The 26,953-nt window shown below is 38.1% G+C and overlaps 1 protein-coding gene across 3 annotated transcripts; it reads right to left on the bottom strand.

Annotated features, from left to right (window-relative positions):
* Positions 1-4,287: 4,287 nt before the first annotated feature.
* On the bottom strand, positions 4,288-26,485 carry syncripl (synaptotagmin binding, cytoplasmic RNA interacting protein, like). Of its 3 annotated transcripts, XM_039651053.2 has the most exons (13): positions 26,346-26,485; positions 23,074-23,238; positions 19,398-19,516; positions 18,188-18,295; positions 17,963-18,076; positions 15,479-15,655; positions 14,573-14,708; positions 13,479-13,684; positions 11,392-11,541; positions 11,192-11,313; positions 9,206-9,560; positions 8,991-9,017; positions 4,675-4,860 (listed from the first exon to the last, which is right to left on the bottom strand). In XM_039651053.2, exons 2-13 carry the CDS (start codon positions 23,225-23,227, stop codon positions 4,822-4,824), a joined length of 1,707 nt encoding a protein of 568 aa, XP_039506987.1. In that variant the 5' UTR covers positions 23,228-23,238; positions 26,346-26,485; the 3' UTR covers positions 4,675-4,821. The 3 variants fall into 3 exon arrangements, with proteins under 3 accessions (XP_039506988.1, XP_039506987.1, XP_088976147.1); XM_039651054.2 differs by lacking the exon at positions 8,991-9,017 and having other exon boundaries at positions 4,288-4,860; XM_089120021.1 differs by lacking the exons at positions 4,675-4,860; positions 8,991-9,017 and having other exon boundaries at positions 9,018-9,560.
* Between the last annotated feature and the right edge of the window lie 468 nt (positions 26,486-26,953).

The following is a 26,953-nucleotide window of genomic DNA, read 5'->3' as shown; positions in this document are numbered from 1 at the left end:
TGTTGTTTAATCACGCATCCGGCTAACGGTTCACTGACGTCCAGAAGTGTGTTGACACACACATGATGATGGAGCAAGATGTGACGGCAGATTTGGATGATGGAGAAACAACTAAAGTTAATTACCCATGGCCTTATTTGTCCAAGTTCAATTGGTTTTTTTTTTGGAGAAAATGTTCTACATGCAATTACATTGGATGTATATTTTTTTCTTGCAATGTTGTAGCCTATTTGTTACAATTTTGCACTTTTGACAAACATTCTGAGATATTTGGGTGTTGTGTGTAATAAAACAATACTTTTTGATATCATAATTTTATTGCATTGTTTTACACCTTAAATGTTTAAACATTTAGTATTTAAAACAATGCAATAAAATTATGATTTCAAAAAGTATTGTTGTCCCCTTCTGTCCTCAGACACTTAATCAGTTATTAATAATATACGTTGTTCAAAAAAGCAAAAGTAGTTTCAATGTAGCTAGCTACTTTTTGATAGTAACTTGTAGTGTAGCTAACTACTTTTCCAAAAGAGTAGCTTGACTGTAGTTTAACTACTTTAACTTACGAGTAGCTTGTAGCTTGTCAAACTACAGTTTTAAAGTAGCTTACCCCACACTGGCCTTTCAGCGCGTTTATGAACGCCGTTGACTTAACGTTATATAGGATATATGACTTACCTCAACCCCGTCCCTAAACCTAACCGTCACTGGGGTTAATGGCATTTGTGACTGTTCCCTTATCATCCTAGGAAAGAAAAAGATATGACTTACCTCAACCCCATCCCTAAACTTAACCGTCACTGGGGTTAATGGCATTTATGAGTGGAGATTTGACTGCGGGTTCAGACACACGGAAGGACGCGGACGTTAATGGCGTAGACATATACGCATACACGCGGATAGCTCAAAATGCGTAGAGATAACACGCCACCTGACTCGAAAGTGCCGTATATGTTTACACAAAAGTCATGATGTCATGTTGCAGTACTAGTTTCTGTCTGACGTCCAAATTCGCATGTTGTGTTCTTCGCTGGGTATCGACGCGCGTGCTGTTTTTCGTCATTTCCGGTTCGTTTTATCGCGTGATTTTTCGTGACAAAACGTGGTTTGTAGAGAAGATAGAATCGTTGGGTGACAGAGTGCGTTACCTCCTGTTGCGGATCAATCACATTGTGTCGTGTGTGTGAACAGCTCAACAACTTGAACAGCTGATTTCACAGAGAGAGAGTCATGTGGTGTGAACCGCACAGTTCAGCCCGACGTTTTAAAATCATGTAGCGTGAACAAGGCTTAAATGGTCTTCCAGGGCTGTTGCGCTCTCTGATCTTGAAATTAGCTGATAAATATAATGCAGGTCATATCTGTTGCTTTTCTTGATGTAAATCTGAGTACAGGAATTGAAGATGGGATTATTATCTCTGTAACGTGGGCAAGTGTAAATCAGATCAATCCGATCAGTAAAAACACATGAAATGTCCCGGTGCAAACAAGCCCTTCACGGTCTCGCTGGAGCTCAGATGAGCGATCAGTGTCTACGGGCGCAGTGCGTGTTCCCATTACAAAGGGAAATGTAAAGGATTTTTTTTACATCAATTCGTTCATTTCTAGGGTTATCAGATTGTTGGAATTATTAATTATTTCTTCAATGAAAGATGTGTTAATGTGTGCTTTGACTGCCACTAATAAATCAATTTAAAAAAAACCTTGCATTTTATTTATTTATTAAAGGGGGGTTGACTACTTTTTTTCTTTGCATGATTGTGTTTATGGGGTGCAATATAACATGTATTTGTGGTTTATCTTATTTTTCATAAACTTCACCTTTATTGTCAGCCGCGCTCTCCTCTGTCCTCGAACGAGCGGTTCACTTCCTGAGTCTATGAAAACACTCCCTCAGAAACACGTCGTGGGCTCAGATTGGTTAGTTTGGGCCGGTGTGTTGTGATTGGCTAAACTGTCGCTTACGTTGTCTGGAAAGTTAACGCCCATTACCTTTACGGGCACGTCATGAGCTCCGGTCCAGATGTAAATATGCGTCGAACTGCAGTATCAGTTTGAGGCAGAATCAGACCGAGAAACCCGCGATGAAGAGAGTCAAGCAGAACCTCACCACACACGGCTCTTACTAAACGTTTCTGAATGATAATTAGCTACATTTTTTAACTTATTACACGTTTGTTTTACACAATAGCAACTGACTGGCTACTAAAGTTAAACACAAACAGTGTTGACAAGTTTACGTTCTTGATCAAATCGAAAAAAACGTCATACAAAATTCAGGTCCATAATGTTTGAAGGCGTTTGTTGTAGACACAAAATAGCATAACTAGTAGCCTAGTGGCTATAAAGCCAGCGCTGGCATTCGAAAAACAGATCTCAATCCCCATAGACTACCATATGGATGTGTTTGATTAAAACATTCTTACAAATATCTTCCTTTGTGTTCAGCAGAACATATAAACACATAGAGGTTTAGAACAACATGAGGGTGAGTACATACTGACAGAATTTTCATTTTTGGGTGAACTAACCCTTTAAAATGAAAAAAAGTGAAATCGCAATCAACCCCCTCTTTAAAGGACAAGTTCGGTATTTTACAATTAAAGCCCTGTTTTAAGATCGTCCCTGATAAAATAGAATGGTTAAGATTGTTTTTTAGACAGATGCTCCTGTCGCGAGAATTTTTGGATTCTGTGTTAGCACCCCCCCCCCCCCGAACAATCATTCATTAAAACGCATAAAACTTTAGTTTACAAAGACGTGAAACTCACCGAGTGGTCTGGGGTGTTCACTGATATGCTCAAACAAAAATTGCTGCAAAATATGCTTTATCGTAGTTTTTGTCCAAGTCCATTTTCTTCCTGTTTTTGGTCGAAGTCCACAGTAGTCGATTATCGAGTTTGCGTGCGCGATTCTTAGTTATGTAGTTACCAATCCGAAAACAGGAAGAAAATGAAGTCGGACAAAAACTACGATAAAACTTGTTGGAAAGCATCTTTTGCAGCGAATTTTGTTTGAGCATATCAATGAACACCCCAGACCACTCGGTGAGTTTCACGTCTTTGTAAACTAAAGTTTTATGCGTTTTATTTAATGATTGTTCGGGGAGGGGGGAATCCAAAAATTCTCGCGACAGCAGCATCTGTCTATAAAACAATCTTAACCATTCTATTTCATCAGGGACGATCTTAAAACAGGGCTTTAATTGTAAAATACCGAACTTGTCCTTTAACAATATTATGTTATTGGCCAATGAGCTAATGTTTTTATCTATGTCACGACGAAACAGCTAATGACTCGTTTCAAAAACAATTCATTTCATAGACTCAAGAGTCGACTCTCACTTTTGAAAGGCAATAACTTTATATACGGTGCACTTTCAGATATAAATCTTTGCAGGATGTTTTCATTCCTCTTAGACCTACAGTATATTCCACACCACATGAACAGTCATTTTCAAAAATCCATGATAGGTGCTCTGAAGATGAACGGAGGTAAGCTTCACTCTGCATGACCAAACTACACACGAAACTGCATGAAAAGATCTTTCCAGACAACAAGATGACGACAGTGAACAGGTTTTAAGATAGAATTCAAAACCTTTATTACAAAAATAAGTTACACTCACCTCATTTTACAGTATAAAACAATTTATTTGCTGGAATGCAAAAACATTGTTGGCCACCAACAATAGTTTAAAACTGCTCACATCTTTTCAAAAGGTTGCAATGTTACAGCTTTATCGAGAGGGAGTTAACTGTGTACAAAACCGGTTGAATGGTTCGGTCACCTGCTTGCTATATATGGAATATAAACTGAAGCTGCGGTGTCCCCTTTCCTTCAGAAACCAGTTCATCTCATGCCCACTGAAAATATTGATCGCATGATTGATTATAAAACCTGCATAATTCATTCGCGTGAACCGCCCCGGACGAAAAAGGGACACCGCAGGGCTTGGCAAACGCAGCGGGTGCATTTGTGATGTTTAAGCCGATACAAAAGTAACATTTTATTCCAAACTATCATACAATCATACACCCAGTAACTACATAATCTGAAGAAGCAAGGCAGCTAATTCAGTTGAAAGGAGGATAAAAGCAGGGCTTGTTCCAGCTCATCACATGAGATTCATTTGCATGCTCAGTTTTACTGTTCGCAATGTCAGAGCGGCGGCGGATTGACTATATTACATTAAGAATATCTTCTGAGCCGCCGCTCTTGTGCATATTTCATAAGGAACAAGCCCTGCTCCTATGCTTTTTTTGTTTGTTTGTTTTTAAGTGTCCCTATTTACAGTACAGGCAGGGTAGTCGAATCCTCTCTACTGAGGTAGTTAACCGACCCTTAAAAAGACAAGTTCTGAAAAGAACCACGTTCCTGGAATGCCTGACTCGTCCGTGAGAGGTGGTTACACCGAACAGCCGCGCCGCCGCCGCAGATGTTCTCTACCAGACGTTTTAGGTTAACATGGACATTCCCACAAAGAAAGTTGTAGTTAGCACAAAAATATACATCAGCATCAAGCTCCTTCGAGCCACTTCAAACGCAGGAGTAGAAAAGAAAAAAAGTGCAAAACACATCTGACGTATCGGTATCCTTGAGAGTCTGAACTTCAGTCCCAAGATGTGGCATGCTTACGCGTCGACTACGGGACCGGGGAGGGGCGTTTACTTAGACGGGCTCCGAATGTGAAAAAGGATTTTTTGTTGGGACTGGCAGTACTGGAGATATGCTTCAATACAGGCTGGAATATCAGGGAGTTTGCTTTAACCTTATGAACACTGGTAGCATCCGGTGTAACCCCATACAACAAGTCAGTCTTCATACTACCTGGTCAGGACCAGCCTCGACCCCCTTTCCCTGGTGGAACAAAAGACACGCATGCTTTATTTATGCAGACACAAGGAACGGCACATAATCAGTCCGGTTCATGCAGGACCTTCACAACAAAAGCACAGGACATGGTTATCCAAAGAGCATTATGAGAGGAACATTATCTGAGGTAGAGCCAGACCGATATTAGGCATTTTCCATAATATCGGTATCGGCAGTTATAATGGCCGATAAATGAATATTTAAAAAATAAAATAAAAACCGACGAAACACGCTTCAATCATCTCTCTTTGGCCTGTTGTATTGAAAATGTATGTTTTACAATTTGCAGTATGATGTTATCTATTGCTAATCATAGACTAGCTAACCACAAAGCTAGCTAATGCCACTATCATCAGTGGAAGACCGCTAACGTTAACATTAATGAGCTTGGAAACCACAATGAACTTTTTCTGCCTAAATAAAGTAATGATTACTGTATTTATAACTAGCGTATCTCTAGTTACGGTCCCTGCATTGTAAAATGTAAGTTATACTTGCGAGGAGTGAACATTTAGACACAGAGAAAAAGTATCAAACGTATCTTGTGCAGAAAAGTTAGCTTTTCTTTTACACGTGTGTGAAATCCAACAATATGTAATAAAAAAAATAAAAAAAATAAAAAAAAAAAAAAATCGGCCGATATATCGGATTTTAAAACCCAAAAATATTTGTATCGGTACCGGCCTTCAAAATCCGTTATCGGTCGGGCTCTAATCTGAGGACGTCAGTGGCACAATATCTGGTCACACTTATTTTACAGTGTCCTTGTTACATGTACTTATCATGGTAATAACAGTAAATTATGCATAATCCTAACCCTATAGTCACTAGGGCTGTCACTTTTATGAGGAAATCCTGTCAGAAGTGTTCATTCAATCGATTGTAAAATCTAAAGACGTTTCCATTTTCAACACCAAATCCACGGACACCGAACAGGCGTAAGGACGAGCGTAACGAGGCGCTTGAGACGCAATATTTCAGATGATTTATTGGTGAAGTTTCAGCACAATGACAAACAGGAGCGCAACATTCAGGGATTGAGATTAACACTCGACTCGCCAAATGAGGTAAAAATGAACTTTGGCGGGAAACGCTGTCCAATCACGAGCCAATCTGGTGTTTCTATGTTTACTCGCTTTGCTGGGAAGTTCTTGTAAGGCAAATCTGAGCGGATTTAGCGCAAATACGCATATATAGGCGAGACACTACAGGTGAATAGCAGATATCACCATGAAACTTTCCCAGTTGATTACCTACATTGAGATGAGAAAAAAATATATAAGTTTTGTGTGATTTAATGTTTAAATATGCAAATGAGGCATCATCTAATTAAATATGCACTAATTTGCAAATCTGAGTAGTGGATAAAGCCACGTTCAAAATTCTTTTTTCATTGTGTTCACATATTAGGTGAGAAAACAAATACAGAGGGATTTATGGATATCTACTTTTGTTATAGTATACATTGCCTTAAAAAAAATATTTTTGTCATGTTTTTTGGAATTAAATGTTATATAAATCAGGCTAGGAATAATATATTTACAAATCCCTCTGTAAATGTCTTCATAATATAACTAGGTACAAGACCGGAAAGTTTGGTGTATATAGGTGGTACTGAAGTGGAGATTTCGGACTTGGAGTTTGAGAGAATAGTCATTTTGAGAAAACTGGCTTTTTAAAGATTTAGCATCAGCCAATGAGATCACGCATTTAGAGTTAAATGGCCCTTTTACTTTCACGATTGGTTGCTGATGAAAAGGAAATGACCATATTTGGATCCGACAGCGTTGTACAGGAGAAAGAGAGCTTTCTAACGGTGCAGATCGTAATCGCTGAGCAGCAGGATGATTTATAACGACAACTTTTGAAGAATTTATGAGAAATGCACAGATGCAACCTGACAAAGTGTAATAAAATAGACCTAAATGTGTATCTCAGACTTTTTTTCACCACAAGTCTGAAAGAAGACATGTTATTGAAGACAAAAATATCCCAAAATTGACCAGTGAAAAAAAAAACAACGATGTATTTGCCTACTGTGTCTCGCCTTAATACAGCGTATTGCAGAATCTGTGCATTTCTGGCTTACTTGAACACACACACCATGTAAAACATTTTTTTTGGTCAAAAAAAAAAGGCCGCTCAAATAGACTCCCTATTTTCGTTTTCGAAACTTGGTTTTCGAAACTGTTGGTTGGTCCTAGTGTTGTCACGGTACCAAAATTTCAGTATTCGGTACCAATACCAGTTAAAATTCACGGTTCTCGGTACCAATTTCGGTACCAAAGCTTAGTTTAAATGTACATATATTTAAGTGTTTATCACGGTTACAAGTATGGAAACTGTACATTTGTATTATAAACACTTTAGAAAAAGATTAGATAAAATGACCTAAAATAAACAATAGTATACACTAACACATTTTTAAAGTTGTTTGTAAAGTCTTAATCCATTATTTATTTAATGCACAATGAATTAAGTGAACAAACATGAACAATCAGGTGTTTGTAATAAATAACATTTTCAAACATTAATTAATGTTGTAAAAATATATTGTTCACTCAATGTGTTGATAACTAAGTAATGTTGATGAATGGTATCTTTGTAGCATTACCATAAAACATGTTTTATTTGACTTGACTGTCCTTTTATTTAATCTAAAACTGCATTCATATTTAATTTTAAAAAGGCTTTTTAAACCTGCTGAGTTATAAAGGCAAGAATACGCCTAGAACTGGCCCTGACATTAAATGACAATACTAATACCAGTAGTACTCTGGTGTCGGGTGGATACTACTGTGCTCATTTACTCGTAAAACTACCCCGAAAGCACTTTAGAGGCCGTTCACATGTCGCGCGTGTTTTTTATTATATTTTTGCGCGTGCTTATTCTTTCCAAAGCGCTTGCTCTCACGCGGCGTCTGTCGTTGCTATGTAACGCCAACGAGTTTTTATTATGAGCGCGCTTGAATCGCGCCTATATTTGAAATTGCGAATTTGCATGTAATCGGCCTCTTATGGCAACGTGACATTAGCCTAATCCAAAATATTTCCATATGTGGCTCTTTCCTCCTTTCGTTTCAACAAGTGGATTCAGAGAGAGTAACATTTTTTTTTTTAGTACCGACTTGGTACCGAAGTACCGAGTTTTTTGACAACACTAGTTGGTCCGATCGATTGTGCAATCGATTTTCCAACGTAAAGTGACAGCCCTAATCGTAAGCACATGTAGCTGCTTAATATTACTCGGTACTTAAATGTATAATTACACTGCAACAATGACACCTTAAAATAAAGTGTACCCCAATATCAGCTGCAGGACCTGTTACTCTTACAATTAAAGATTACATTTAAGATGCATTACAGATCATTTACAATATATTGGCAAGGAATTTTGAATCTTTAGACTAGTTTTACAACCATCCTTGACTTTGAGCGTACGAGTGTGTTAATACAGGCCTCTGATTTCAACTTCAAGTTTGTACGTTTGATTTGCTTTTGTTTAAATGGTAAATTTACATGATGATTGAATATTCTTCCATTTGTTTAAGTAAAAACATACAGGGTTGGTTTCTTAACTTTATTTTTAGTGTTTTACTTTTGGAGAAGCTACTTTGCGGAAACGCTTCTTGAGGAAAAGCAGCCCTTTCAGGAGCAAATACTAGTAATGCACCAAAAATAAAGTTCAGATTTAGCCGAAAACCAAAAAAATAACGTTACTTGATCAAGTTTATTTAATCAACACTCAACACAGCAGTTTTTTATACAACTTTTTGGTTTAATTATGTTTCTACTCCATTTGGTTGAAATATAAACATTTAAACGGTGTGCTGAAAACACGTCCATCAAAACGAACGACAAATCATCAACCCTTTAAAACTATTTCAGCTGAAACCGAAAGTTCATTTTCAGCCGAATTTGTTTAGCTGCTAGAATTTCGTTAGCGCAAAAAATACAAACATAAAAAAGCCGGAGAACAATGATTTTTGATCTATACCGCCCAGTCCTCACTACTCGAGCACTTGAAGACGATGCGCATATGCAGCAGACTCACACAAACCAGTGAACTCAAGTGCTGTAAGTTAAATTTCCATAAATGAAAGGAAAGTGCAAACCTTTGGTCCGTTTCGTCCACAAGGTGCCTTGCATATGTAAGCAACATGAAAAGGAGGGGAAGCAAAAACAAACGCCAAAACATGTGTTTTGATCACTACGTCCTTTGTCATGATAAAGTCTACTTTAAAAAGACTACGAAAACGTTAGTCTGGCCTACAGGGTTTCAGAACCTCCTGCCAACACTGCAGGAGTGCTCCACCCACACATCACGTACCACTCGACATCTCTGCTGGACTCCTCGGGACCCTCGGGCTCTGCTGGAGCCCAGCCCCGGGCGCGGGGAGAAGCCGGCCCGTCCTCGGGGGGCGCTGGAGCCCCGGCCTCGGGTCAGTGTGGGGCCGCGGGATCCTCTGTTGCCTCTTCCTCTGACGTGAGCTTGAAAGTCATCGTAGCCGTAGTAGGGATCGTCGTATCCGCCTCGGTAGTTGTGATAGTCATAGCCGTAGTAATCGTAATAATCTTCGTAGCTGTAATAGTCATGAGGATACGAATAACCTCTGGCGCCTCGGCCTCTCACTCTCGTCGGGGCGTGCATGTGCGGTGGGCCGTAGTAATAATATTCATCATACCTGGGGGGAAAAAAACAAAACGTAATTCAGTTTTCTATTATGCCCTTTTACAAAGTCTTGATGTTGTTTTGGGGTTTTCCCGCTTGAATGTTGATTATTCTCCTCATATTCTCCATTGTTGCGGCTCCTCTCCTCCCAGTCTGTCAGTAGAGCCAGACCGATATTATCCGCCGATATTAGGCACGTTACAACCTATCGGTATCGGTGGTTATAATGGCCGATAAATGAATATTTCACAAATAAAATAAAAACGGACGAAACACGCTTGAACCATGTCGTGAGTGTTGGAGTTGTATAGTTTGTCCACCAGAGGGCGCTCTACACAGTTCCTGTTGGCAACACTCGTTGAGTTGGTCACGAGTTACGTTACGTTGTTACAGTGTAGTTGACTGACTGTCCTTTTAACTTTTGATGATCATGTGACTGAAGTAATTCTTTAATAGCACTGAGACGTATCATCTCTCCTTGGTTATATTGAAAATGTACGTTTTACAATTTGCAGTATGACGTAATCCATTGCTAAATTATGGCTCATCTAATGCCACTATCATCAGTCTGTTCTGTTGTGACAATAAAAGAAACAAGTTTCTTTTTAAAATGCATTATCATATTATTTTAGTTAAAACTCATAAATAACTACAAATAACTAAAGTTAGGGAAATCTGCTAATGTTTTGTTGCGCGTTTCTGAAATTAAAAAATATCGGCCGATATATCGGATTTTAAAACAAACAAATATTTGTATCGGTATCGGCCTTCAAAATCCTTTATCGGTCGGGCTCTATCGGTCAGTAACGCTCTGTTTACTTCCTGTCTCTATGAAGCCCCTCCTTTTAAAAGCACACTGTGCTCTGATTGGTCGGCTGGAGCAGTGTGTTGTGATTGGTGGAGCGCTTCGAGTGTGTTTGTGAAATGTCCCAAACCGCCAGTTTAACACACTACTAACTAACTCAACCAGGCCCCGCCCCTTTATTCGGCGCATTAATTATTATAATGAGGAATATAGTGACGTGTTCGTTCCCGGAAGAAACTCAAGACCACAATGGAGGCGTTTCAGGAGTTCACGCAACACAACCAAACGTCCTGTTTTCCTGAACACCATCATGATTGAAAACGAGACCCTGATTCATTCGACTGTTCAATAAAGAAGTAGCTAAGATTAAATCACTTACGTTTCAGATGCGATAGTGACCGTTTTCATTTTCAAAACAAAGTTCACAGCAACTCTCAGCCGTGTTTCATCACTAAATAAAAATTTCATAAATGAAAACACGATAACAAATCGGGCGTTTGAATGAATCGTCATTAAAACGCACATTTAATATTTGATCAACGTTTATATATGGAAAAAACCTTTATCATATTATAAAGTGATCTCTTCAGAAGGCATTTCTGACTGTCTAGACTTTCAATAGATAAAAAATAATATAAAAATACCTATAATAGTATATATTTTAGCGAATATCGATACATCTTGTGTGTCCCTGGCTTTAGTCGTATGGACTTTTGCTCTGATACTTTAAAGTCACTGTCACTTCTAGACCTTGAGCTCCTGGAAAGTGCTGCCATGTTTCTCCGTGTGTGTTCAGGGGAAGTTAGTAATGACACATGAACGGCTACGAACTGTCTTACATTTGAGTTTTAGCAGCTTGTCTCTGGGCCTTTCGCTCTTTCCTCTTCTGATCAGGCGGCTTCGCAAAGACGATTTCAATTTGTTCCCCTTCCAAATCCTTCCCATGCATTTCAGCAAGAGCCTGTGGAAAAACACTGGGTAAAACCTGTGCATAATTGACCAACAGCCTCTAAAGCGAAGCAGAGGAAGAGACGATTACCTTAACAGCGCCATCTCTCTCCTCGAAGTGGATGAAGGCGTAGTCTTTAAGCTTTTTAACCCTTTCCAGTTTGCCGAACTGACAGAACGTCTTCTCGAGATGCTCTTCTGTTACTGTGCTTGCCAGGTTTCTTACAAAAAGGACTTTGACCTAAACGACACAAGCGAGATAAATGTCAGTATGCTCTGAGGGGAGAAACAAGGGAATCACAGGAAACTACAAATATTCTGCATGAAGACCATCCAATCTAACATTTACATAATTAATATTGGTATGGGGTGTAACGATACACAAAACTGACGGTTCGGTTTTCCCACGGTTTTGACGTCTCGGTTCGGTTCAGTTTGATTTAGAAAGCTAAAATTGCTCTTTTTGTTTGTTTTTTTAAACAGTGGTTTAATGAAAAAATTGTCTGTCTTTAAATTAATTCAATTACAATTAAACGTTTCACAAGGATTAAAAAAAAATCTGCTAATGCTGTAAACTATATAGGGAGCCGAATATTACTATAATATTAAAGGTTGTAGTCTAGACTTTTAACCTAAATTCAGATGATATTTATTTTTTTAGATATAATAATCAACACACAACACATTGTATGAAAACATGTAAACTGAACATAAGGCAGTTTTTGCATTTAACTTGTGTTTTTATTTCTTCTTATTTGTTATTGAAATATAATGTCATTGAAATATATTTTAAACAACCTGTTAATGATATCTTGATTATTAAATGTATAAGTAAAATATAATATATAGGCTAACATGGTACATTTATTTAGAGCAAGAGTTCATTTATAGGAAGCAAAGTTCTGCTGAGGTAAATATAATGCTATAGTGACAAGCTATGCTGTTTTATTGACGTCTTTCCGCGGCTGAAACACTGATTGAGCGATTACACGAGTAATGATGCCTTTCAGTGAGAATACTGTATCTTTCAACTAGAGGTCGTACGTGTCCTGAAACATGTATTTTTGTTTTGTTTTGTTTGTTGACGGACAAAGACAAATGGACATAACCTAATTATCACAAAAAAGGAGAAAAAAAACCTTTAAATTATTTAATTTTTTATATACAAGATTTATTATATTTTTATTTAAATTAACTTATAACAATAACGTATTTCACTTGTAAATTCACTTTTGGACCAATGAGAGTATCGCGATTCGAATCGTGACTTCTGTATCGGGTTTTTTCGGTTCAGTTAGAATATCGTTACACCCCTAATAATTAAACACATTTTCTCGTTTTATTTCTCATTCGCAGTTATTCACGTTACCGTAATGCAAAGTTTGATTCATTTAATATTCAAAGACTTGTTTACAAGTGTATTTATTGAGAAATCATGGTACGGTATACTTCGCTATTCATTGCCCTGCTAGTTTCGGCCTTTATCACATCGTAGTGTGTGTAACCTGGGCTTGTGAGAAAGACTGCAGATTTTAAACACCTGTCACGCGCAAGTATGGAGAAACAGGTAAATCAGAATCAAAATAGAGTAAATCCACTTTTGATTAGGGCTGTGAATCTTTGGGTAGACAGCGAATCGATTCGATTCACGATTCATAGGTTTTCGATTCGATTCATGAACGATTTGTGCAAATTCAGAACGATTCGATTCGATGCGATTCACATCCAAATTCGATGCGATTCGATTAATTCGATTCTTATTTTTTTATATGCATTATAGTATTATTTCAATGCTTCACCCATCTTTGTCTGGGTTTGAATTAGCCTACACAAATGTATTTGATATTGAATCATTTATTCAAGAGATGTAGTGTTATATGATGCTTCTGAAATAAAACCCAGAAAGATGTAATGAATTGTTTTTGTAAATATGACTCATCTTATACATCATGTATGGTCTGTATAAGAGTACGAGTTAACTTTTCCAGATGGTCTTGTGTAATAAAAATAAATAAATAAAAAAAAACCAATATTTCAATATTGAATCGCAAGACTTAAAAAAAATAAAAAATAAATAAAATAAAAATCGCAATACATATCATATTGGCACCCAAGTATCGTGATAGCATGGGATCGGGAGATGAGTGTATCGCCCCAACCCTAGAACACACAACGCACCTTGGCCATGACTTCGGGATCGGGGTCTTCTATGGGATCGGCCCATTCCACCGTCACCACGTTCCCCCAAACCTTCACTTTGCCGCTCATTAGCCTGCGTCGCGCCTGGGCCGCCGTCTTATGATCCTCGTACTCCAGGAAGCAGAAGCCTCGGTTCTTCTTCTTGTCATCGGGCTGGTGGTATAAGATGACGTCATTCAGGCCCTCTGTTGGGATTAAGGACGGGAAATTATTTCCTGGAAAACTGATGCTCGTTTTGGCAAATCCGTGTTTGCGTTCACATACCCATGTAAAGCAGGACTGTAAAGTCCACATGACAAGACAAACCAATTTTACTTTATCTATCATGAACTGATGTGATATAGGGCCCTATAAAATTCGTTTTATTTTTTCCCAAATTCCGTTTTTTCCGTTTTAATTTTTGGGAATTCAGTTGTTTTTTTTACCCTTTACTGTTATTTTAGTTGTAAAAAGAGCTTTTAATGTTAATGATTAAAATGTACACAAATAAAATGGGCATTTACTCTTAAAATGACAAATACTGCATGATGCAACACAACACTCTACTCTAAGTACTTCAAGTAACAACAAAATATGGTTATGAGCTTTAAACTGTCCTGTAAAATAAATTATATTAGTTTATATAAGTTAAAATAAAAGTCACACTCTAGCTGCGTCGTAATGTGCAGACTATTCATCCTAAATAGTATGCGACATTAATAACTGTCAATACTATTTCAGGTATAGCATGCACACATTGGGACGCAGCTTCTGTCTCTCGCGCGCACAGTTGAGCGTGCGGTCTCATAGTCTCTCTCGCGCGCGCTCTCGACTCGCTAAATCTGTCTGAGAACCTATTAATAGTTTTTAAAAAACAATAATATGAACAAAAGCTTTCCACTTAATGTGAATAGTACTAAATCTTTTTTTAGAAAACTACCAGTAATTTCATATTATTAAATGAAATAAATTTGTTAAAATCTTTTCATTCTTAGTTCAGGTCAACTAAGGTAGTTAATTAATGAACCTTATCCTAAAGTGTTACAGATTGTCCTGATAATGTGTAAAACATGTTAGTTAACACTAAAACTTACCAGTGACTTTGGCAAACTCCTCCACGATCTGGTCCTTAGTTTTGCTCTTCGGGATGGATCCCACAAAAAGACGATTATTGGCAACGGAGATGCACACGCCGATGTGTTTCCCAGGGCGAATTTCGTTGTTGTTACACTGCAGGAAATATTACAATCAGAATCCAGAAGACCAACAGTGAAGACAAGAGGAGGAACAATATATCGTGTCACAATATAGCAAAATACAAAAATGCAACAGTGTGTATAGTTCACTCAAAATAAAAATTAGGTAACACTTTACAATAAGGTTCATTAGTTAACATTAACAAAGAATGAACAATACTTCTTCAGCATTTATTAATCTTTGTTAATGTTAATTTCAACATTAACTAATACTTTTTAAAAATCATGTTAACATTAGTTAATACACTGTGAAATAACATGAACAACAATGAACAGCTGGATTTGTATTAACTAACGTTAACAAAGAATAACAAATACAGTAACAAATGGTTAGTTCATGTTAGTCAATACATTAACTAATGTTTAATAAATGAACCTTATTGTAAAGTGTTCCCAAATGCAAGAAAAGTTGTAGTGTCAGCCCTACATTAAATTACTATAATGTTGATAATGTATAATAATGCAATGGTGTGTGTCTATGTTACCAGTAATTAACAATTAGTTACCAATAATTCTGTCTTCAGCTTCAGAATCATGAGTATTGTTATTGTGGTGTCTCTACAGTCCTGTGCTTTGGGTTTCAGCACCAAGTCCAAGAATATTCATTTACACACACAATGCAACACCAAATTGAGCATTTCAATCAACAGTTCATTTTTTTGTTAAAAATAAAATTTGACCTCATGTCTTGTAGTATGGCAATAATATCGTATGGTTCCAGCGCTAGTAAAGACAGTCACTCACTAGCTTGACGGCTTCTTGCGCCGCCTCTTTAGTGCAGAAGGTGACGAAGGCGTATCCGCGGTTCAGGCCGCTGAGCGGGTCCATCATCAGGCGAAGGTCCCAGATCGGCCCCGCTTTCTCGAACAGAGGGACCAGCTCGTCTTCAAACAGATCCCGCGGGATCTTTCCCACAAAAATCTGTGAACATTTGAAGATATCATCAGACCAACATTTGCCATCATAAAAAGATTGAAAACATAATATCATGTGGTAATAGATGGTACAGAAAATGTGGTCGATTCAAAATCGATTCTCAAAGGCCACGAATTGGTTTTTTCCCCATATTTATTTATTGGTAACACTTTACGGTAAGGGTACATGAATTATCATGAATTCATGTATAAATTAATGCATGAATTATTCATTCATTCATTCATGCATTAATATCTCATGAATCATCAGGAACTAACACAAGTTCAACGGTTTTCATTCATGACTTCACTTGCTTTTGCATATATTTGCTCGGTTTCATCCTATAAATAAACTTGAGTTTTTTTCCTCCATACTCAATATATGAGCCATAAAACTTTGATTTAAAAAAAAAAAATCTGATTTTTGTATTTCATATGTCAGGCTTCACAGGGTTAAAAATGAAACACGTGCACAGAATAAAGCAGACATGAGTCACACAGACTAACAGGGCCTGTTTACACCTGGGCACTTCCATGCGTTTCCCAGATCTGTTCCAGCCCGAACTGTCAAACTTCTTCGGGCCGTCATCTCGTTCCAGGTCCGACTTCGGATCGAACTGATATGGTTACACAGATGTGTCCACAGAGACTCCCGCTGCCGTTCTTTATCCGAAATATACCAAGGCAACACCTCCACATGCGTTGTCAAAACCACTGATCTATATAATCATTATATTCATCAAAACGCACCGAAGAACCGAGGGGCGGAGTCAGCACAGCTCATTATCATTTAAAGGCATATGCACTGAAACGGCGTGCTGTAAACAGCTGTGTTTGACCAGGTAAAATAAGTGTTTTCTTACAATACTAACAAGAAATTTTAATAAAAGTATATTACAAAGTTTTCATTTAGACCCTAAAGATTCACATTAACTTGTACCAAAATGCCATTATATGACCCCTTTAGAGTCTTAAGTAGGGGTGGGGGAAAAAATCGATTCTCGATGCATCGCGATGCGGACGTGGACGATCCTGAATCGATTCACAAATGTCAAAAAATCGATTTAAAAAAAAAATTTTTATATGCATTTATAATAACGTAATATTGACGGAACTCTGAAGCGCGGAAGTGCAGTGGCCGGACCGTCTGTGGCGTGCACATAACAGAGATGAGATGGCACGCGAGATCCAAACACCTTCCTTGTTAGGTTAAAAGCTGACGTGTGGAAATATTTTGGCTTCTGAAGTTGAAGGGGGAAAGGAGCTGGACAAGAGCCGCACTAGTTGTACGCTTTGTGGAATAAAACCAATGACGGAAACACGACAAATATGAGAAGCCATATGACACCTTTCCAGCCAGAGGAGGAAAAACACTCGGCTGCACCAGTCGTTATATTATTTATTTACTACAAGTATGCTCCTAGTTCAAGCACACATTTATTTTCCTGGTCGTTCTTTGTAATGTTAATAAAATATATTGTGCATTAATTCTTTATGGGTCATTACTTTGTACTTTTAAAGCAAATTATTTATAGTCACACACAAAAGATTCAGATAATCGATTTGTAACATTATAAATGTCTTGTACTTTAACTTTTGATCAACTTAATTTATCCTTGAAGAATAAAAGTATAGATTTCTTTTTTCATTTGCCCAAAAAATTAAATAAAAATTCTTACCGACTCATTAAACTTTTGTTTAATGTTACAAAAGCTTTCTATTTCAGATAAATGCTGTTCTTTTGAATTTCTGGGTGATTCTCTCAAACTTGCTTCAAATATTTTCAATTGAAGGAAATCACAAAATACATTTTAATGCTGTCAATTAACAGAACCAGGTGCATTTGCATTATAATGCAACAAAATTGCTTTTGAAAAAAAATGTAAAGTTAATCAATTTAAAGATAATGAGTTGCCTAAGTAGTAGACAACAAGCATGTTTGCATGTCCTCACTAACCATTATTATATTTTCAATGAATATCAAACAAATAAAAAGTGCAATTAATACCAAAATGTTGCTGCTGCTAATATAACGTTTACTGTTGTGAAATGGAAAATCAATAATCGGTAATCGAGAATCGTTAATAATCGAAAATCGACTGTAATCGAATCGGGAAATCAGACAGATTAACCACCCCTAGTCTTAAGTGCTTTGTCTCTGATTTAGACGTCTATCTGAAGTCTGACTGTCTTCTATAGTCAACGTCTATCTTTGTGAAAGCGGCCCCAGGTGTAAATGAGAGTCGATTTGATGATCTGAGAAACGCATGAAGTGGCCAGGTGTAAACTGTTTCTGGACTACGAGAGCACTGACCTCGGTGCCGACGGTGGGCTGGACCCCGGCATGGGTCGACCCGGGAGGAGGACCCCCGTACTTGCGCTGGCCCGTCGTCACATCAAGCGTGTAGCCGGTTCTCTCCAGCAAAGCCTGCAGAGGAAGCAAATAACACACTGGACCGTGAGACGGGTCCTAAAGTCACTGCATCGACAGAAAGAGGAAGATCACTGAACAAGCGGTAGATGGGAAGAGTAAACTTGCCTTGATTTTGGCCTCGTCGGGTCCTTTAGTGGAGTCTGACACTTTGGTCCCCTGTTTCTCCCTCTGCCTGTATGTCTTCATCACGCCACAGAGGAACGCACTTTTGTTCTGTTCAAAACATGAGCAATAGGTGAGCAGGAGTGTGTTTAAATTAAATCAAATTAATCAAATCAATTTAAGAGAAATTAAATAATAATGAGTGCCAAAAACATGCAAACTAGGGATGGGCAACGATTAATCGCATCCAAAATATAAGTTTGTGTTTACATGATATGTGTGTGTGTGTAGTGTGTATAATCAATTTGTATGTATAAATATACATTTTATGAAAATTATTTATAAAACATATTCTATATAAAATATATTTTTTTTAAATCAGGTTGAACTCAAAACTGCAATAAAATCAAAGCCATAAATCTAAATAGGTTGTGTTCCAAATTTGAGGATGATATCTCAAAAAATGAGCTTTCGGTAACAGTTTGTTTGGGCGTAGTAACATATTTTCCCCATTGGGTGGCAGCAAAACTCCACTGGAGCTCACAGTGATTGGATTTGTTATTTGCAGTTTTTCTCTCTCAGTATTACAAACACACACAAATGCGCACGCACGCACATATTTTTTTATAACACACACACTAACCACACTCTGACATCCATACCAACACACCCACACAAATATTGTTGCATCATTTATCCAGTTGGCTCTATAGTATGCCGAAGCAGAAAACAGGAATAAAACAATATTTGTTTTATTGGCCAAACTTAAAAAAAATGACACCATCTGATAAAAAATAGTAAAAAATAAAAATTTGAAGCATTGCCATCAGAATGAAAGCCTCTTAACAAAGATTGCATAATTTTATAGTTCACTGAACCGGGGATTAAAAATGGCAGTTTTAATGGGTTTCAATGGGGACATTTTTGTCCAAAAGGTGCTGAGAGGGAGTATTTTTTGTACCTAATGCAAAAAATATTTTTTTAAGAAAATTATGTAATTCCAATAAAAATACACACCTGTGCCAAGTTTTTTGCAGTTAGCTTTAACACAGGCAACGTGATCAAAAAAACAAAACTGAAAAGGACAAAAATGTCCATAAGGATGCACAAGGGTTAATCGTTGCCCATCCCTAACGCAAACCAAAAGAAACCCGGTGAAATGAAAGTGTTCATTAAATGCCCCACTGCATTAGTTTTGCTTTCTGAAACGTACCTGAACATGCGACAGGTCGCTGTCTTTGAACTGCAGGAGAACTTGCAGCGCTCCTTCTTCATTGAACTCTTTCAGAGCTTCGATCGCTCGGTCGTCCAGATCGCTGTGAGACACGAGCCCTGCACAAAAACACACACTTAATCCACTGCAATCCTTCAATACACTTCACTCAAAGGTTTTGTTCACTTCCTGATGATTTACTCTCCACATGTCATCCAAGACGCTCATGTGTTTTTTTTCTTCAGTGGAATATAAATGAAGGTTTTTGAGGAACACACTCCAGGGTTTCTCCATATAATGGACTTCAATGGGGTCCAACGGGTCGAAGGTCCAGATGTGAGTTTCAAAGTCTCGACACGATCCAGCCGAGGAATGAGAGTCTGATCTAGACTAACCAGCCGACATTTACAACAAAACACACATTTATATACTTTTAACCACTGTTGCTGGTCTTGCTCTCGCTGTGATGCGACACACATCACGTGATCATGTTGGAAAGGTCACGCGTGACGTAGTCAGAAGAACCGACCCAGTGTTTATCAGTTTGGATAACTGTTCAAAGATATTGAATGCTGAATGACACATATTTATGTATTTGTGTCAGATGTTTAACAATGTCACTCGTGACCTTTCCAACGTGAATACGTACTGGTACAAGACCAGCATTAGTGGTTAAAGTATACAAATGTGTGTTTTGTTGTAAATGTCGGCTGGTTAGTCTAGATCAGACTCTTATTCCTCGGCCGGATCGTGTCGAGACTTTGAAGCTGCACTGAAACTCACATCTGGACCCGTCGGACCCCATTGAAGACACTATATGGAGAAACATCCTGGAGACCCGTGGGAACCCTGGATCATGCACTCCTAATCCCCTTTCACACAGCACGTTGATCCCAGAACGCTTTGTGTGACCGCAAACACGACCCGAGATTGATGCCGGATTGGAGATCCAGTTCAGTTGCTGCGTTCAGTCCCGCAGCCGAAGCCGTCAACGGCGTGTCGTAATGATGACGCTGAAGCCGGGATCGTTCACCAGCTAGTCAAACAGTGTGTAATGCGCTAGTTTATGATCGAATCATGAGAGAAAAATGCACAACCTATTGTGTCATATTGTTGGGCATGTTGTCATATTTCACTTCCATTCTTACAGGGTAAATCAAGGAAAAAGTATAAACCGCATTAATAAAACGAAACCACATAATTGTACTAGACGTGTTAAACAAATGCGGGAAAAAATAAATACTCTGAAATGAGTGGATTTACACAAACTGAGAAAGTAAACGTGTTACCGCTCTCCCCTTCTTTAACAAACAGTAAATTAGGCATAATTACAAATGATTAATATGACACAGTACTTATTTGAGTGAGTACAACGTAAATACGTCACCTTAAAGGGATTGTTCACTTTGAAATTAATTTTTGATATGTTTTATCTTACCTCAAGGGCATCCGAGATGTAGGTGTCTTTGTTTCCGCAGTATTTTTTAAATTTTGACATTTTTCAGTCAAACCGTTGTTGTCCATCAGTCATACACTGGAGGCTAAGGGGGTCCACCAAAGAGCAGCACAGAGAAGTCCAAATTAAACATGATTTAATGACTCGTAAATGTAAGTACGCATTGATGGCCTAAGACATGAAACGAGCGGTTTGTGTGAGAAAACGAACAGTATTTATATCGTTTTACCTCTTGTAATCACAGCCATGACAAAATGATCTGACGGCACGGGCGCTTCGGTCTGGAAGTGATCGCTTGCGCGCCGACGTCACTCTTTGTTTATACAGAGATTTCGGAAGTTTTACCGTTCACTAAACATATTTAGATATACGGGAAACCGCAATGGAAGACGATTTCGGTATATCTAAATATTAGGGGTGTAACGATTCACTCGTTTTCTCGATGCATCGATTATAAATCCTGGCGATGCATATGCATCGATCCTGAAACATGTATTTTGAATCGTGAATCGTTTATTTACGTGAATAATCGATTTAAAAGGCTAAGAATCGAATTAATCACGATTTTATAGCGATTCAGTGGTTTAAAATATATAAACACAACCTTAAAGTGTTCCTGGTACAAGCTGCCTCACGCATTGGCCGTCATACGACATCCGCATTTGATTGGTTTCAGGCGCTCACACACCCCTGATTTCTCACGCTGAAGCCCGGTCGGTCAAATGCCTGAAAGATGAGTTTATCTTTCTACCTGTTGAGCTACTCGAGTCGTGATCAGCTTGTATTACCGCAAATTAGTTAAAATCTCCCGGAATCTAGAGCGAGCGTGCATACGAGACAGAGGTTGTGCTACAAAACCGCGTATCGCGCGTTCACACACGGCTGCACGCACTCGGCAGAGAGGGAAAGCGAGCGAGAGACCACCTTGCGTGTACGGATAGTCCATGTAATAAATGAATGAAAGCGTTTTATTTCATAGTGCCCACGCAATGGCATGGCAGCTTTATCAATGGCTTGAGCGGTTTGCCTCAAAACTATTGCTTTCTCGACAGAGAGCTCAGCTGGAGAGCTCAAACATGGACTGCTCAAAAATCTGTAGTTAACGTTATGAAAGCATGAGAGCTATGGGACCGAGCGCGAGCAAAATCCAGTGAAAAGATGATAACGAGTGCACTGAGAGGACGCAAAATGAAACTAATGAAAACGTCTCCATTAATTTGTGCATGTAGTCATTTAATGCAATACTTTAAAAGCCTTTTTCAAAATATTTGCTACTTGCAAATGCTAATTTGTAGGCCATTGAATTTTTTTTTATATAATAATATATTCATTAAAATTAAAAACAAACATGAACTAACATTAACAATGGACAAAATCCCCACTATCTGATCCCCGAAGGCCGCTGTAGGCTAATTCAAACCCAGACAAAGATGGGTGAAGCATTGAAATAATACTATAATGCATATAAAAAATTAAGAATCGAATCGAATTAATTGAATCGCATCGAATTTGGATGTGAATCGCATCGAATCGAATCGTTCTGAATTTGCACAAATCGTTCATGAATCGAATCGAAAACCTAAGAATCGTGAATCGAATCGATTCGCTGTCTACCCAAAGATTCACAGCCCTACTAAATATGTTTAGTAAAAGGTAAAACTTCCGAAATCTCCGTGTAAATGTTGAGTGACGTCACACGCAAGCGATCACTTCCGGCGTAACATTGAACTGATTCAGTTCGGTTCAGTTGGACATTGAACAACTGATTCAGATCATTATGATTACACGAGGTAAAAACGATATAAATACTGTTCGTTTTCTCACAAAAAACGCTCGTCTCGTGTCGAATGTGTACTTACATTTATGAGTCATTAAATCATGTTTAATTTGGACTTCTCTGTGCTGCTCTTTGGTGGACCCCCTTAGCCTCCAGTGTATGACTGATGGACAACAACGGTTTGACTGAAAAATGTCAAAATTTAAAAAATACTGTGGAAACAAAGACACCTACATCTTGGATGCCCTTGAGATAAGATAAAACATACCAAAAATTAATTTCAAAGTGAACTATCCCTTTAAAATATGAATAAATGTGCCCTGCTTGTTGAACACCTACGATATTGAAACCCATTAATATCAGAATGCTGTTGAAAATTGTACCACTTTATCCATGTATTTCCCGGGATCTCTGTGTGAAAGCGGCGGCTGCGTGCGTCTCACCTGCGATGTAGATCTCGTCCAGTTTGACGGCCACTTTCCTGGGTAAGCCGGCGTCCAGCAGCGTCTGGAAGTGCTCTGATTGGGTCACCGGCACCGCAGCCGGCGACTCCACCGGCTCATCCGTACCGTTCCCATTTATATGCTCCGTGGCCATGTCTCCAGGACCTGTGCGGAGGAAAGGGCCCAATTAATCCAGAACTGGGTCAAAGGTCAGTGATCTCAACATTTGCAGGACAAACTTCACTCACTGAGAGAGGAGTTTAATGATGGGCTGGGCGGTATGATGATATACAGTCAAAACCGAAATTATTCAGACACTAAAGTTCATTAATGTAAGTGAGGAGAGCAAAATAAAGTAAACTGTGACATATTACACCAAAATATTCTTCATACAGTGACTACCGGTGACATTTATAAACATTTGGGACCGACACTTTGCCCTGATCGTGTGTTTTCTGTATTTGCTAATGCTCTTTTTACACACACACTGAACAACATGAAGCATTGCTTGGTCACTGGTTGAGCTAAACTGGTATGATCTAATTGTGTATTAAATTCAACAGCTGACAGATATTCAACATAATTCATGTGTTTATGATAGTCTATCACATTATATACACGTTTACACAGTCTATACACGTTATTGAGCACAAGCAGCCACGGAAAACAACGTCTCACACCATGTGATCATAAATTCAGTTCTCGCTCATGTCTTATTACACATATCCGACTAAATCTTCACTCTGGGCGACTGAATAATGTCTATCGTTAGCTATTGGCTGATAAATTATTGGATTTTACTCATCAGCATGTGTGTGTGTGTGTGTGTGTGTGTGTGTGTGTTAGAGGCGAAGTATAAGTTTAGCATAGATAGATATATATTTCACTTGCTCGAGAGTTCTGCTCTCCGTCAAATGATCTGGACTATCGTAAATGATATTATTTGCTGTATTTTCCTGTCAAAATAAAGTTCATTTGGAACAAGCAGAAGATATGCCTGTTTCTCCGGTAGTGGGCGAGACTAATGCGCAAAAGTCAATCTCATTGGCTGGCGCTCATCGCTGTTTTGATTTCAGCAAATCCGATCGAGCGAACCGAACGCTGACAATACATTTAAGTAGTATGTGCATGTATATACTGTATATATTTTACATGTATTAAAATACACAAAATAATTCAAAACAGTACACTACACACATATATTAGGCTATGTAAGCAAACTTTTGCAATGGCTCAATCATGTAAACAAGCAGTATCACTATAATATACAATATAACAATTTCTACAGCAATTGTGTTTATAGACATTATATAAACATTAATGTAAACACAATGGCAGACATTGCAAACAGAGACTCTATCAATGTCAATATGAGTCTTCTGATATAACTTTCTCGTATTTAATGTAGAATAAGCAGAATAAGTGCAACACGCAATGGCAACCGCATCAAGATAGTCTGAAAATTTTAGTCTATCTAAAAATAAACGGACATGGAAAAAAAAAAAAAAAACAAACTGAGGAGTTATTTGTTACAAAGTGCACATATAATATGCTAAGTACGGATGCTCAAACAGACCTCATTGCTCATTGGTTCTCGTCACACATACTTTAAATATTTTAATCTTACAAACCGCAGCTAGGACAAAAAGCTACTCATCCCTTTTAGTAAATCATAGAAAACAGAAAAATGCCCAAATACTGAATTACACAGACAGCGGCAGTACTACGGTAAGTTACAGAGATGGTCTCAGATGATATCATGGACGATTGCCATTGATATAAAGCAGTTTTTCAACTCTTACTGTATATAAACACAATACTTTTAAAATACTAACAGCTTTGATAAGCTTTGATAATTATTTATGCACAATTAATTTAAACAATTTAAAGTTGCCATCGTGTGCCATCATCATTTTCTTTCATATTGTGTATATGAGTGAAATAAAAAAAAAAATAGGGCGTGGCTTGATTTTGTCCGTCGGGAACTGATTGGATGGGTGTGGTTTGCTATTGGCTGATCTCATGTGAGTGACAGGTTGCCCCGCCCTCGTCATTAGAGATGAGATGTCGCTGCACGAGGGAGGGGAAGGTATTCTGATTCAAGATTACGAAAAAACATGAATTTAAAACAATGATAATGCATGAATAAATCATAAATACTGAAATATTCAATAACAGACAAAAAAAAATAGTCGCGTATGATTTCATGGGGACTTTAAACAAAAATGTGTTCATGTCTGAGATTCATTTTAGCATTTCATTCAGGCAAAAATGCTTAAGACACCGGAATGACATTCATACACCATGTGGTACTGTACAAATATTTCGAGTGTCCCTTTTTATACGGTCCCTTATTTTTCCTTGCCGAATTCGGTAACTATTCAGTACAGAAAATTCGGGTTTGACGAAAATAATCACAATCATGTCCAATCGTATTTACTATAATATTTTAATATATTATAATTACAGTAGAAGTTGAAATTACACCCTTGCCTGAATATTTAATCACTCAGACTTCCACGTGTTCCGAATAACTCCCGCTTCACGAGCACGAGCACATGACGTTTACCGAGAAAACGGTCACTTCAGTCACGATATCATCACTGCAGTTTACATACAAACCTATGATACATTAACAATTCATTACTTTATTAAATAACGTGATTGATTTCGTCTATTTCTATAATACGCGTCAGACTCAAATCGTTTAATTTCAACTTCAAACACAAGTCATGGTGAATAAAATGAGTAAATGTCATGTTTTCTCATCGGGCCGTGTCTCTTTGTTGTGTCAGTGATGACAAGAATACACTCGCTAGGCCACAACACACACTCGCTACGTGGACACTCTGATAAAGCCCGTTTCAGCACCTCCACTGAGTCTTTCAATCAGAAATCACACGTTTTTTCTTCTTTAAAGACAAAATAACAAAACAAGTTCACAACAAACTTTAGTCATGGCTGGACGTGATAAATGTGTTTATTTGACAATGACAACGTTTGTGTGTGTATGTGTGTTTGTTAGGGGAAGGGAGGGGGGGCGACATCGTGTTTGACCAGCAACCACATCATGACTTTACCTCACTACTTTTACGTGCACAGAAAGCAAACAATAGTCCGTGAATTATGCATAAAATGTGTAAGAATGCCGCTCGTCTGAAATGTGATGAGTTGAGCCGCGCGCGTGCCGGTGCGATCACTCTCTACTCGCTACGGAAAGCCAAAGCATCACTTCACCGCGTTTATGAAATCTGAAGAGAGCGTTCTCATACCTGTCAGTTAATATCTTGGATTATGTTGGGATAAATCCAGAGAGAAATGTACTGAAAGAGGATAAAGTGGCCAGATCCCGCCGTGTCTGCTGATATCTCACTCTTTTCAATAGGTCTGGTGCAAAATGGCGGCGAAACTCATGCCGCGGGAGTTTTTTTCCGCTTCCGGTTGTACGGGGTTTCTCGCACAGCCATTGGAGGGTCACATTACACACACACACCGACTCTCACTACTCACTGTACACTGCGAAGTACACACACAACGTGCTGCTGTTACAGCGTTTTGGTCTTCTTTATTCGTTGATATTTCTGGGGTTAAAGCATGGAAATTAACACATTTTGTGTCAATAACAAAATTAAAGAAGTGTCTTAGAAAATACTTTACTCTAAGCATGTTTTGGAAAGCATGTTATGTTTATATTTCATATTGTGAATTTTGTGCACTAGAAAAAGACTGTATTTTCACTGTATTTACTCGAAAATTATTTTGGAAAGATGTATAAACCTTTGTCATTAATAGAAAACTGAACTGTATGATGGAAATATGTTGTTGATGTATTTTTATACTCAGAATGACAATTTGGAAACAACACATTATACAGTTATTT

The sequence above is a fragment of the Pimephales promelas genome, chromosome 15, assembly GCF_988280905.1.
Source record: "Pimephales promelas chromosome 15, fPimPro1.hap1.1, whole genome shotgun sequence".
NCBI lineage: Eukaryota > Metazoa > Chordata > Actinopteri > Cypriniformes > Leuciscidae > Pimephales > Pimephales promelas.
The sequence above is the reverse complement of the archived record's forward strand: the minus strand, read 5'-3'. Positions and strand labels throughout refer to the sequence as shown.